The sequence below is a fragment of the Chelonia mydas genome, chromosome 1, assembly GCF_015237465.2.
Source record: "Chelonia mydas isolate rCheMyd1 chromosome 1, rCheMyd1.pri.v2, whole genome shotgun sequence".
NCBI classification, from domain to species: Eukaryota; Metazoa; Chordata; order Testudines; family Cheloniidae; genus Chelonia; species Chelonia mydas.
This window is the reverse complement of record NC_057849.1, coordinates 327,258,595-327,271,372: the sequence shown is the minus strand read 5'-3', so window position 1 is coordinate 327,271,372 and position 12,778 is coordinate 327,258,595. Positions and strand designations below refer to the sequence as shown.

Genomic DNA, 12,778 nt, shown 5'->3' with positions numbered 1-12,778 from the left:
AATAGTGAAAAGCATATTAGATTTTAGATTTTTCAGCTATTAATATTAAAAGTTGCTATTAACATTATTAGCACTGCTTATGATTCTGCTAATGCAGAACTCTCCGTGCAGCGGGAAGTGGGGGGCTAAAGTGATTCTATACCACCTTTACAGCCTTCTCATCCTGTACTGCTCCTCAGCTCCCTGCATAACTTAGCCCTGGGGAACCATCCCCAGCTGCCCACAGGCTATAGGACTGCCTGTAATCTCTGCAGTCTTTCCCTCCATATACTTCTCCCCTGTGACGTCATATATGGCAGGGCTTGCAAGCTCATCCTTGGAAGTCCTCCTTATAGCTGTCTTCCTCAGTTCCTGCACCAGTGGAATCCTACTGCAGATAGAGCCATGGCTTTTAGAGCCCCTTTAAACTTTTCCAGCTATTTTACTTAGCCCGGGGGCGGGGGAAGAAGGACCAAGGATGGGTGGTGACTTTATCTGTGGTTTTTAGTGGTTCATTTTATCCTGCAGTATAGTCATCACTCTAAATTTGTCATCTGAGAAATTTCCATGTGATGTAATAAACACAAAAGTTTGAAGTACTTATGAAGTCTAACAGAAAGGGAAATTGATCTTGGAAGGAAAGATCATAATTTAAACATAATAATCTCTTAACGATAGCAAGGGGAAGATATAGAAATATTGTCTGATAAAATAAAATAGATTTATAAAACTATTGCTTTTTTTGTCTATGTTTTCTTCATTTTCAAACTGGAATTAGTGTAAAAGTTCTTCTTTAAAGAGGAAAGAAAAGGAAAAGTTGGATTATTGGTTTAATAAATTGCATGCACTTCAGTTTAATGGATAAGTGCATTAGGCTTTTGATGAAGTGTAAAGGACTCCCTTAGTCAGCTTTCACTTGATGAATTAACATGTTGAATAGTTTTCAGAGAAATAGTAATTACACTGATGACTTATATTAATTGCTCCATTACTGGGTGATTTTGTTTTCATTAAAGGTTATTAGAGGTCTCCTAAGAACAAAATGGTTGGGGCAAGTGTCTATTGTTGTTCCTCGCCTTTTATGCAACTGATATGAGCCCCTTTTTAAAGAGTCAAACAAAATGATGCAATGCATTACTGTGATTTGGGGGCCAGTCTTGCTTGGTACTGAGCACTTATTTCATATTCCATTGATGTCTGCCAGCACCCAGCAGGATTAGACCATGTGTTTGCTAGGGTGCAGGCTTCCATGTTTTCCCTATGAGTTTAGGCTCATAAATGTATGAATGCATCCTGATGAAATCATAGGGTGACAGAAACTGTTCTTAAGAAGGGAATTAAAAAGTATAAAAAGCAAAGAACCATGATGTATTATATAACCAAGATTTTTATTACCATTCCAGCACTTTAAGAGTAATTTCTTGTACTGCCTTTTTAAATAATATCATATTCACCAAAACTCACTTAATCTCATGACTTTAAGATTGGTTTTCTTGGAAACCCTCATTTATTTTCACATGTGGATTTATTTTCAAAATGTACTTCAGTACCACATAGTAGTAGTAGTAGTAGTATGGATTTTTTTTTAATTAAAGGGGGTTCTGAAGTCCAGTGAAGATGAGTAGAGATGTCCCCCAAGTACTTCTCCAATGGCTGTTTCAGAATGTTCTTAAAAATGTATTATTTTATAAATGATATATTGTGTTTTTATGTCCTCTGCAGAATGTAAAAACTGAGTATTAAGCATGCTTTCATTTACGTATTATTATTATTATTAACAGTTATACAGACTAGACTTTATTACTGCCAGTTTGTTTGGGGTGGTGCATGCAATTCAGACTGATACAAGAACTGCCGTCTCACACTAAGGTACACTACAAAGACAGCTATAAAACTCCTGATCTTCTCTTAACACACTATATTAATTTTCAGTTGAATTTTCTGATTGCACTTAATATACTAACGAACAACGTCTTAACCCTCTTTGCCAGAAATTGTTCAATAGATGTATACCAAAACATACCTACTCATTTACTTTTGAAGAGGTGAGGGTGTGCTGGAGTGTCATTAGTTCCTTCTTCTGAATGCCTTTTGCTTTCCTTCCTACAATCTGTAACCTGAAATCAAAACTGGTTCAACATAATTAACATTTTGGAATATTGCCTTACAGTAACAACTCACAAATCAACAACCCCACCATTTACTAGGAACTTGTAAGGTTTTTATTCTGATGTTCTTGAGAAAACACCATCATTTATGTTACACAATCGACAAAATCATATTTTTAACAAAATACGAGTTCAATTCTAATCTCATTTACATGAACTTTTAAATGAGGGATGATCAATTTATAAATATTAATTTACACTTCAATGTCAATTTTATATATTTATATATATATATATATATATATTAATTGTCATGAGCCAGAATCAGTTATCCCAATGGATAGATCTGATCAGGGAAGTCAGTGGAGTTACACTGGAATAAACTTCTCTCAACATGTTCAGTCTTAATAGGATACAAATTCTGAAATAGAAAATGGATGAACCCCTGGCTCTACTGTTGATATCAACGTACTTTACCCCACTGTTCATTAAGGTCCTGATCCTAGCCTTTCTATGAATAAGACTCCCATTGACTTCAGTAGACTTTGAATAAGGTCCTATGTACTTTATGCACTTCATACTATATATATGTTGGTTTTCTTTTTAAAAGAAAAACAAAAGGGTAGGTGGTTTTTTTTAGGAGCAAATGTTGTGATGAGTGAGAAGGAATGTGCTTTTCTCTGATCTATTAAAACTCTGGTAGAATGTGCTGGTTATGTAGATGTAAAGCTCTCAATTAATTTAATTCACCTGCTTTACCATTGTTTGTTGTTTGTTTGCCCAGCTTGAGACATGTGATGCTAACAGAGAACTCAGAACTCTGAAACTACTTTGTCAAAATGAGCTTAGTCTTGTGATTCCAGGAAAATGCACACTGGAGAAGAGTAGATCTTGGGGGTAGAGTATAGACCATAAATAATTAACTGTGTGTTAATGGCATGAAGGTATAAATTACTGCTTTTCTGTTACTTCAGCATATTGGTGTGGGCATACCAAAAGTTAATGTGAGAAAAAGGAGACCCAATGCCCAGGTAACTGTGGACGGAGGTGATCATTAGTGCATTAAAATGTATAGAGCTGGAGATTAGATTTAGAAAGCTTCTGCTCTGCTTATTAGGAGGGACCTAACTAGGGAACTGTTTACTTTGACAAACAGCTTCCAAAGCATGAGGTTTGCATCCTTCTTTGTTAAACGATTATTGACGATGGTACCTGAATATGTTCCTTTAAATTATGATGCATTACTAATAGCTGCTAATTAGAGCTGTGCTGTAAACATTATTCTTCAGACTTGGAAATGAATTTGCAGTTTGAAAAAGGAGACTGCTTATGCTAGATTTGTTTTCATAAACCTGAAAGCCAGGGGAAGATTCTGCATCATTCTTTCTGAAATTATTGCCACGTCTTATTGTACAGTGTGTGCTGTATCATAACACCCTCATGGCAGCTTGGTGATTTGTGTAGCTTTCTATGTGGAAGTCAAAAAGTGGTGCATATGTTATCTGTCACTCAACCAGCATAACTACATCTATGTCTAGAAGCCATCTCACTAAGCACAGAAAGAAAATAAGTGACAGGTCATGCAATTTGAATTATGATAAAAGTCCTTGTGTACAAAACACATACTGAAAACAGTGAAATATAAAAAAAGAATGGTTTAATGATATAAATAGCAATCCAAAAAATTAAATACAGTATATAATGTTAATATCCTACGCATATGGGAGTCCATCTTAGGGTGTTACATAATTTAGTATATGAAGTTAGCATCTTATGTAAAGAAGACAAAGATTAATTAACTAGCACTGAAACAGTGTGAAATCCTGACTCCATTCAAGTCAGTGACATAACTCCCATTTACTTCATTAGGGCCATGATTTTACCCACAATTCCAAATTTAGCCTGATCATGGATTAGCTTAATGTATATAAAAGAATCTGACAGTCCACATCTTCAGGTTTTACCTTTTCAGGGACAGGGTAAAATCTAGACTCTTGTAATTCAAAGTAAGGAAGAGAGATGCCATATTCTAAGCATATGTAATGATATAGGTCTGCTCTCAAAATCCTTTCAAAGAACACAATGATGACAGTTTAATGAACTTACTTTTATGTTGCTGCACCAGTTCTTTCTTTCTTTCTCTCTCTCTCTTTCTTTCTTCCACAAAAATAACATATCCTTGCTCTTCTTTGCCCGGGCTGAAAGTAGATTTGCACTAACCTTGTTTGCATGCTTCACTTCTGGTGATGTACTTCTGTTTCGTTTTGTTAAGTCGTGCTCTTGTATGGTCTTATTAGTGTAGTTGTGCTTATTTAGTCTGTTTGTGTGCATGTCTGAATGGGTAAATAGAAGAACAAACTTTATAGATAGTTTGTTTCTTCTTCACACACACGCACGCAAAAAAATAACCAAGCAAATGACAACCTAGAGGAAGGGAAAAGTTATGGAGCCCAAATACCTGAGAAATAAAACACATTCTTCAGAAAAAAAACCCCACAGTTAAGCTATTGGACTAGGAGTTAATATTGCTATTTCAGTCTCTGCTACAGATTTCCTTTGTGACCTTTGGCAAGTCTCAGGATCTATGTTCACTCACTTCAGTTTCCTCATCTGTACGATGTGGACAATAGTATGTACTTCATAAGGATGCTGGGATAGATAAAGTACAAATGAGTCAAATACTTTGAGACCCTAAACCAAACAGCAAGATGCATTTAATGCATATTTTTGTTGCATGAATTTCACTATTTGTTTGTGTTTTAAATCAGTCATCTAACCTCTGGGCCTCCTTAACTAAGACTAGCTCAGGTTATCATTTGAAAGAAAAAGTTGACGTTAATTTGATGTGATGGCTTTTTTTATTTTTTACCATTTTCTTTTCTTCTCTGTCCTTTTGTGTATTGGAATGGGATACAAACTTCACAATGCCACTTCTGCCATGGCAATGCCTCCATGCATGCTGTTTGGGTTTGATCGTGCTATTCATTATCCATTGCATGTAAGGAAATATTTTTTATTTGCTTTTACATTTTAGCCTTTTGCTATTTGTTGTTGGGTGTGATTTTGTTGGAAAAAAGTTGATGAATAGCAAAAGATAAATTTGTAATGAATTGTGATATGTATTTTATTGATGCTGCATTAAAGTTGATTAATTGTATATGTTCTAGATGAATAAGAGCTGGCAATTCCTGTGCAATTATAAATACACATTTAGTGGTTAATTGCCTGTATTTAGCCTAGAGTCCTTTGTTCAAACCTGTCCAACGTATACTTTCATTTGATATATAAAATTTCTTCTTCTTCTCTTACAAGAGAGTAACTTTTACTTACTGAAAGAATGAAAACACCATCCATCCAATAACTTGCACCTTTGTTTCTCAAGAATGTTAGGGACTGATCTTACAATCTTTTATACCCATGTGAATTACATTGAACTATAGCACTTGTATGACAGAGAGCTGGGCTATTGGCCCCCAGTACTCCAAAATCATTTAGATGAATACATTTTCTAACAAGACATATAGGACATGATTCTCCACTCATACCAATGTAAATTGGGACTAGCTACATTGAAATCAATTGAGAGAAACTGGCATCAGGAGGAGGAGATTCATACCTGCACTATTTAGTAAAATATTCATATGCTGTATAATGGCCATGTAAATGTTGCAGAAAGTCTAATTTTTGTCCCGCTACTACAAATTAGCTGCTGCCAAATTGTGAGGGCTACATCTTGAGAACTTTTGTTTGTTAGGATAAAAAAAAGGATATGACCATCACTTTGAAAGAAAGTATCAGAGGGGTAGCCATGTTAGTCTGGATCTGAAAAAGCGGCAAAGAGTCCTGTGGCACCTTATAGACTAACAGACATATTGGAGCATAAGCTTTCGTGGGTGAATACCCACTTCGTCTGATGCATGGAGTGGAAATTTCCAGAGGCAGGTATAAATATGCAAGCAAGAATCAGGCTAGTGATAACAAGGTTAGTTCAATCAGGGAGGATGAGGCCCTCTTCTAGCAGTTGAGGTGTGAACACCAAGGGAGGAGAAACTGCTTTTGCAGTTGGCTAGCCATTCACCGTCTTTGTTTAATCCTGAGCTGATGGTGTCAAATTTGCAAATGAACTGGAGCTCAGCAGTTTCTCTTTGAAGTCTGGTCCTGAAGTTTTTTTGCTGCAGGATGGCTATCTTTAAATCTGCTATTGTGTGTCCAGGGCAGTTGAAGTGTTCTCCTACAGGATTTTGTATATTGCCATTCCTGATATCTGATTTGTGTACATTTATCCTTTTACATAGGGACTGTCCAGTTTGGCCAATATACACAGCAGAGGGGCATTGCTGGCACATGACGGCGTATATTACATTGGTGGACGTGCAGGTGAATGAACCGGTGGTGGTGTGGCTGATCTGGTTAGGTCCTGTAATGGTGACTCTGGTGTAGATATGTGGGCAGAGTTGGCATCGAGGTTTGTTGCATGGATTGGTTCCTGAGTTAGAGTTACTATGGTGCGGTGTGTAGTTGCTGGTGAGAATATGCTTCAGGTTGGCGGGTTGTCTGTGGGCGAGGACTGGCCTGCCTCCCAAGGCCTGTGAAAGTGAGGGACCGTTGTCCAGGATGCGTTGGAGATCACTGATGATGCGTTGGAGAGGTTTTAGCTGAGGACTGTATGTGATGGCCAGTGGAGTTCTGTTGGTTTCTTTCTTGGGTTTGTCTTGCAGCAGGAGGATTCTGGGTACACGTCTGGCTCTGTTGATCTGTTTTCTTATTTCCTCATGTGGGTATCGTAGTTTTGAGAATGCTTTGTGAAAATCTTGTAGGTGTTGGACTCTCTCTGAGGGGTTGGAGCAAATACGGTTGTAACTCAGTGCTTGGCTGTAGACAATTGTGTGGTGTGTCCGGGATGGAAGCTGGAGGTGTGAAGGTAGGCATAGCGGTCTTAGTGTATTCCTCAGTGGGATCTGAGGAAAGTGGCCTGTAAAATTTGGTATTGGAGAATTGTCTGGCAGCCTCCTTTTGGTAGTCAGACCTGTTCATGATGACAACAGCACCTGCTTTATCAGCCTCTTTGATTATAATGTCAGGGTTGTTTCTGAGGCTGTGGATGGCATTGCGTTCTGCACAACTTAGGTTATGAGACAAGCGATGTTGTTTTTCCACAATTTCTGCTTGTGCACGTTGGTGGAAGCCTCCCCTGTATAGGTCCAGACTGTCATTTCGCCCCTCAGGGGGAGTCCATGTGGAGTTCTTCTTCTTGTGCTGTTGGTGCGAGGGTATCTGTGTATCAGTGTGCTGTTCAGTGTTATCTTGAAGGTATTCTACAGACCACTTTCCTCAGATCCCACTGAGGAATACACTAAGAAACTGCATCATCTACTCAGGACACTCCCTACACTAACACAGGAACAAATCAACATACCCTTAGAGCCCTGACCGGGGTTATTCTATCTACTATCCAAGATCCACAAACCTGGAAATCCTGGACACCCCATCGCCTCGGGCATTGGCACTCTCACTGAAGGACTGTCCAGATATGTGGACTCTCTACTCAGACCTTATGCCATCAGCACTCCCAGCAATCTCCGTGACACCACTGATTTTCTGAGAAAACTACAGTGCATTGGTGATCTTCCAGAAAACACCATCCTAGCCACCATGTATGTAGTGGCTCTCTACACAAACATCCCGCACAAAGATGGAATACAAGCTGTCAGGAACAGTATCCCTGATGATGCCACAACACAGCTGGTTGCTGAGCTCTGTGACTTTATCCTCACACACAATTATTTCAAATTTGGTGACAATATAGACCTCCAGACCAGTGGCATCGCTATGGGCACCCGCATGGCCCCACAATATGCCAACATTTTTATGGCTGACCTGGAACAACGCTTCCTCAGCTCTCGCCAATCACACTCCTTCTCTACCTACGCTACATTGATAACGTCTTCATCATCTGGACCCATAGGAAGGAAACCCTGGAAGAATTCCACCATGATTTCAATAGCTTCCACCCCACTATCAACCTCAGCCTGGACCAATCTACACGGCAGGTCCACTTCCTAGTCACCACAGTGCAAATAAGTGACGGTCATGTTAACACCACCCTATACCCGAAAACCCATCGACCACTATGCCTACCTTCACGCCTCCAGCTTCCATCCTGGACACACCACACAATCCATTGTATACAGCCAAGCGCTGAGGTACAACCACATTTGCTCCAACCCCTCAGAGAGAGTCCAACACCTACAAGATCTTCACCAAGCATTTGCAAAAGCAGTTTCTCCTCCCTTGGTGTTCACACCTTAGCTGCTAGAAGAGGGCCTCATCCTCCCTGATTGAACTAACCTTGTTATCCCTAGCCTGATTCTTGCTTGCATATTTATACCTGCCTCTGGAAATTTCCACTCCATGCATCCGACGAAGTGGGTATTCACCCACAAAAGCTTATGCTCCAATACGTCTGTTAGTCTATAAGGTGCCACAGGACTCTTTGCCGCTTTGAAAGAAGACATTGTAGACTTATTATAAAAATAAATTAGCACGGTTGATCCTGTGGCACCTGGAAGAAGATGCCTCTGTCCCTTTGATTTAACTCCCTAATAAATTAGAGCTTAGCATATACCAAGCAATAATAAATTTTGCTTAGCTAATTACATCACAAGGAATGATGTCATCGAATCTCAGGGTTGGAAGGGACCTCAAGAGGTCATCTAGTCCAACCCCCTGCTCAAAGCAGGACCAATCCCCAATTTTTGCCCCAGATCCCTAAATGGCCCCCTCAAGAATTAAACTCACAACCCTGGGTTTAGCAGGCCAATGCTCAAACCACTGAGCTAAGCTGGGCCTTGAAGTCCCATTTTATATGTAATGTCCCATTTACACAAAGCACATTTTCTTCCAGCGAATAAAAACAAAATACATTGGTGACCTGGTTCCTCTTCTGTACTAAATCAATCCATAGTATCATGTTCGCAGGGTTTAAAAAATATACCCCATAATCCTTTTACTTAAAAGCCTAAACTACATGTGTGCCTTGCATAACTTTTGAGTAACCAGGATTTTGCTGAGAGCTTTTACTCCAGGACTAGGGATAGTTAGGAACAGATGGTTGTAAAATTATAGCTGTTAAGGGCTTGTGGTTTGTTCAGCCAATGCCCCCCGTGCCCCCTGAACCACTTGGTACAGTAACAATCCTACATAGAGCCTTAATCCAGCAAACATATATAGTCACACTTAACTTCACACGTGTGCATCAAGGATGGTCCAGTGGCTAGGATAGTAGTCTGGGACTTGAGAGACCTGGTTTTAATTCTCTGTTTCTCCAAAGACTTCCTCTTTGGAAAGTTACTTGACCTCTCTATGCCTCAGTTTCCGTCTGTGGAATGGGGATAATAGTACTTCCCTACCTCAGAGGGGTGTCTTGAGGATAAATGCATTCAAGATTATGAGGCGGAAAAAGAAGATCTTGAACCTCACTTAGAATGAAGTCACCTTTGTGATCTGTGGATCACATATGTGAAGCACATTGGCTGCAGCGTGACTGATTTTCTGTCAGAATCCACTCTGCACTCACAACTCCCTTTAGCAATTCCCTTTATTGTGTCAATTCTGTGTAAAAAAAAAAAAAAAAAATCCAGTGGAAAATTCGCTAAGTGCTGCTGAAGCAAAGGGTTTCAGTGCAACACAATGACCTTCTGTTTTAAAGGACACTTATGCACCACTATTGAAGTAGAATACAGCAGTGGTTTTGAAACTTTTTTCTGGGTACCCAGTTGAAGAAAATTCTTGATGCCCGCGACCCAATGGAGCTGGGGATGAGGGGTTTGGAGTGTGGAAGGGGCTCAGGGCTGGGGCAGAGGGTTGGTGTGCGGGGGTGAGGGCTGCAGGGTGGGGCTGGGAATGAGGGGCTCTGAGTTTGGGGGGGCTCAGTGTTGGGTCTGGGGGTTGGGGTGCGGGAGGGGGTCACGGCTCTGGGCTGGGGGTGCAGGCTCTGGGGTGGGGCCAGGGATGAGGGGTTTGGAGTGCAGGAGGGGGCTCTGTGTTTTGGGGGGCTGGGGCAGGGGATTGGGGTGCAGAGTTCGGGCACAGACTTACCTCCGGTAGCTCCCAGTCAGCGGCGCAGCCAGGGTGCAGAGGCAGGCTTCCCATCTGTCCTGGCACCGCGGACCACGGTGTGCCCTGGCAGCGGCCAGCAGCAGGTCCAGCTCCTAGGTGGAAGCGCACAAGCAGCTCGGCGTAGCTCTCGCCCGCAGGCACACACACACACACACACACACACACCCAGGTCCCATTGGCCAGGCAGCACCTCCAGTGGGACTTTTAACGTCCCAGTCGCCGGTGCTGACCAGAGCCGCTGGGTCGCTGAGCAAGGTGACCCAGTGCTTTACATGCTGCGACCCAGTACTGGGTCACGACCCAAACTTTGAAAAACACTGGTATACAGAACGTGAGATATGGAAGACATGTTTCTGCAGGTCACAACCATTTCCATTTTAGTTCTTTGCTTGTTTAGATCCTGATTCAGCAAGGTACTGAAGTACATTGAAGTCAGTAGGACTGATCGTGTGATTAAAGTTTTACATGTGCTAACTACCTTGCTTTATCAAAGCTTCATTTATTACAAATGATATCAGACTTTTTGTTTGAGGCAACTATATGTTCCATGAACACGTTTCCATAAGAGATTCTTTTCATTGGACCTTATCCCTTTGACATTCCTTTGTCTTGTACTTGTTGTCCCTTTCATCTCCACCCACAACTGACTCATGCCATTGCCACTAGTCTTCTGTAGAAGAGTGCAGGTGTTGATATTACTAGTCGCCCAGAAAATTTTCTCACTGCCTGTCTCCCCTTTCTTTTTGGTGGTAGGAAAGTTAAGGAATGACTCCTTGCCTGACAGGTCACCCTTTTATCATGCTTACAATTTGTGACTAACCAATAGCAGAGGAAGCAGCCTTCAGCCATTAACACTGTGTGTGGCCGGACCATAGGCAAGCACTAGTTTTTAGGGTTAATCCAATTATCACTCACCTGATTACCTCTCTCTTTTTAAAATCCATTTTAAGTGAACTAGCACTGCTAGCAATCCACTATGCTATATCTGATTAAAAGATAGAATGGTAAGTAATCCTATATAAACAGTCTTTTTTGGTCTCAGGGAGGGTTTGAATGATTTCAGTAACCTATTCATAACATCAAGTGAGAGATCTTTATTATTTGATTTGTTTAATATCTTCTGCTTCAGAATCCTAAATCTCAGGAGCCTGTTACACTGGATTTTCTGGATGCTGAGCTAGAAAATGATATTAAAGTTGAGGTAAGATGCACCAGTAATGTAGTGCCTGCTATGATGTATATATTTTTCACTGTTCTGGGTAATAGCTGAAATATAATAACTGGTGCAGATTCCTCCAATTTCCTTAATCTCTTGTTCTTCTAAATGACAGAGGACTTCAGATTTTCATTGCTCTGACAAAGTATGATTTTTGTCTGAAGAGAAATGCAGGTTTAGTGAACAGTTTCTGAAATTTATTTTGAATCTATGTATTTTCTTCTCTTATACACCTGGCACATTTAAAAAACCCCTGTCATTTGAAAGATTATAGTTTTAAGATTAAGATTCCCCATTATTCTCTCTATATAATGGGAAGTGCCATCATGAATGGTAGAATCATTCAAAACAATGCAATTCAGGTTTCGGTATAATGCCAGCTGAAAGTTGGTGGTTCCAATTAAGTACTGCATTGAACCCAAAACTCAAAGTAAAACTTGGGGAGGGTTAATCCACACAGACTGAAACAAAAAGTTTGTACACATCCATTTTAAGACACACTACAGCTGACTTTCAAATAGCTATCATGAGAATAACTACAGTTATTAGGCAATCTGCATTAGTTCTGCACCGAAAATCCCCATTGACTTCACTGGGAGTTCTGGGTTTGCAAAGAGTGCAGGAATTAATACTCATGGCTCACTGAGTTTAGTCATGCAACCGCTACTCATATAAGTAGAGTCCTTACCATCATGAGGAGTCTTACTAGTGTCAATAAGATTGCTCCACAAGAGTATCAGTTACAGGGTTGGGCTCTCTTTTGTAGGGGTACGATAAGTAGGTGTGTACGGGCTGTTATTTTCAAATGTGTCAATATGATAGGATTACTCATAAGATGCAAAAGATCTTGGAAAACATTAATCATGTTGTATGTCACTCCCAGATTTTGATTTTCCTTTTGTCTCTTCCCCCTACCTCCTTCTTCCTTTTTTATTTTTTTGTTTGTTTTTTTCTGGTTTTGTTTTTTCTTCACCTTCTTGTATATAGATTCGGAAAAAAATGATAGATGGAGAAAGTGGGGAAAGAACATTTAAAACATTGGTCAAGTCTCAAGATGAGGTAAGACTGGAACACAGGCTGTCCTACTTTCAGAACAGAACACTGCAAAATGATGACAAGAAACTCTATTTTGTCCTGTCTTTTATATTTAAAAGCTAACATTCTACTTTTCCAGTGTTCTATAATAGCCTCCTGGATTATTCCTGTACAAATATTCCCCCCCCCTCCCGTCCCCCCCGTCCCCAGAGTTGCCAACTTTCCTGGCTTGTACTAAGGGAAAGCAGACATTTCTTAAGAACAAGGGTGTTTTGTTTCTCTCTTTCTTTGGTGTTTCATAATCATACAAGTGTTAATAAGA

General features: G+C 40.3%; 1 protein-coding gene across 4 annotated transcripts in view; it reads left to right on the top strand.

Annotated features, from left to right (window-relative positions):
• The window catches only part of CACNA2D1 (calcium voltage-gated channel auxiliary subunit alpha2delta 1), a 659,278-nt gene that overhangs the window by 585,160 nt on the left and 61,340 nt on the right, over nucleotides 1-12,778 (top strand). For 2 of the 4 annotated variants that reach the window (XM_037889245.2, XM_037889243.2), the window contains exons 19-20: nucleotides 11,335-11,406; nucleotides 12,409-12,480. In XM_037889245.2, coding sequence (XP_037745173.1) covers nucleotides 11,335-11,406; nucleotides 12,409-12,480 — 144 coding nt within the window. Of the gene's footprint in view, nucleotides 1-1,760; nucleotides 5,066-11,334; nucleotides 11,407-12,408; nucleotides 12,481-12,778 lie in introns of those variants that run through there. The other 2 variants (XM_043552428.1, XM_043552420.1) reach the window with 2 other exon arrangements.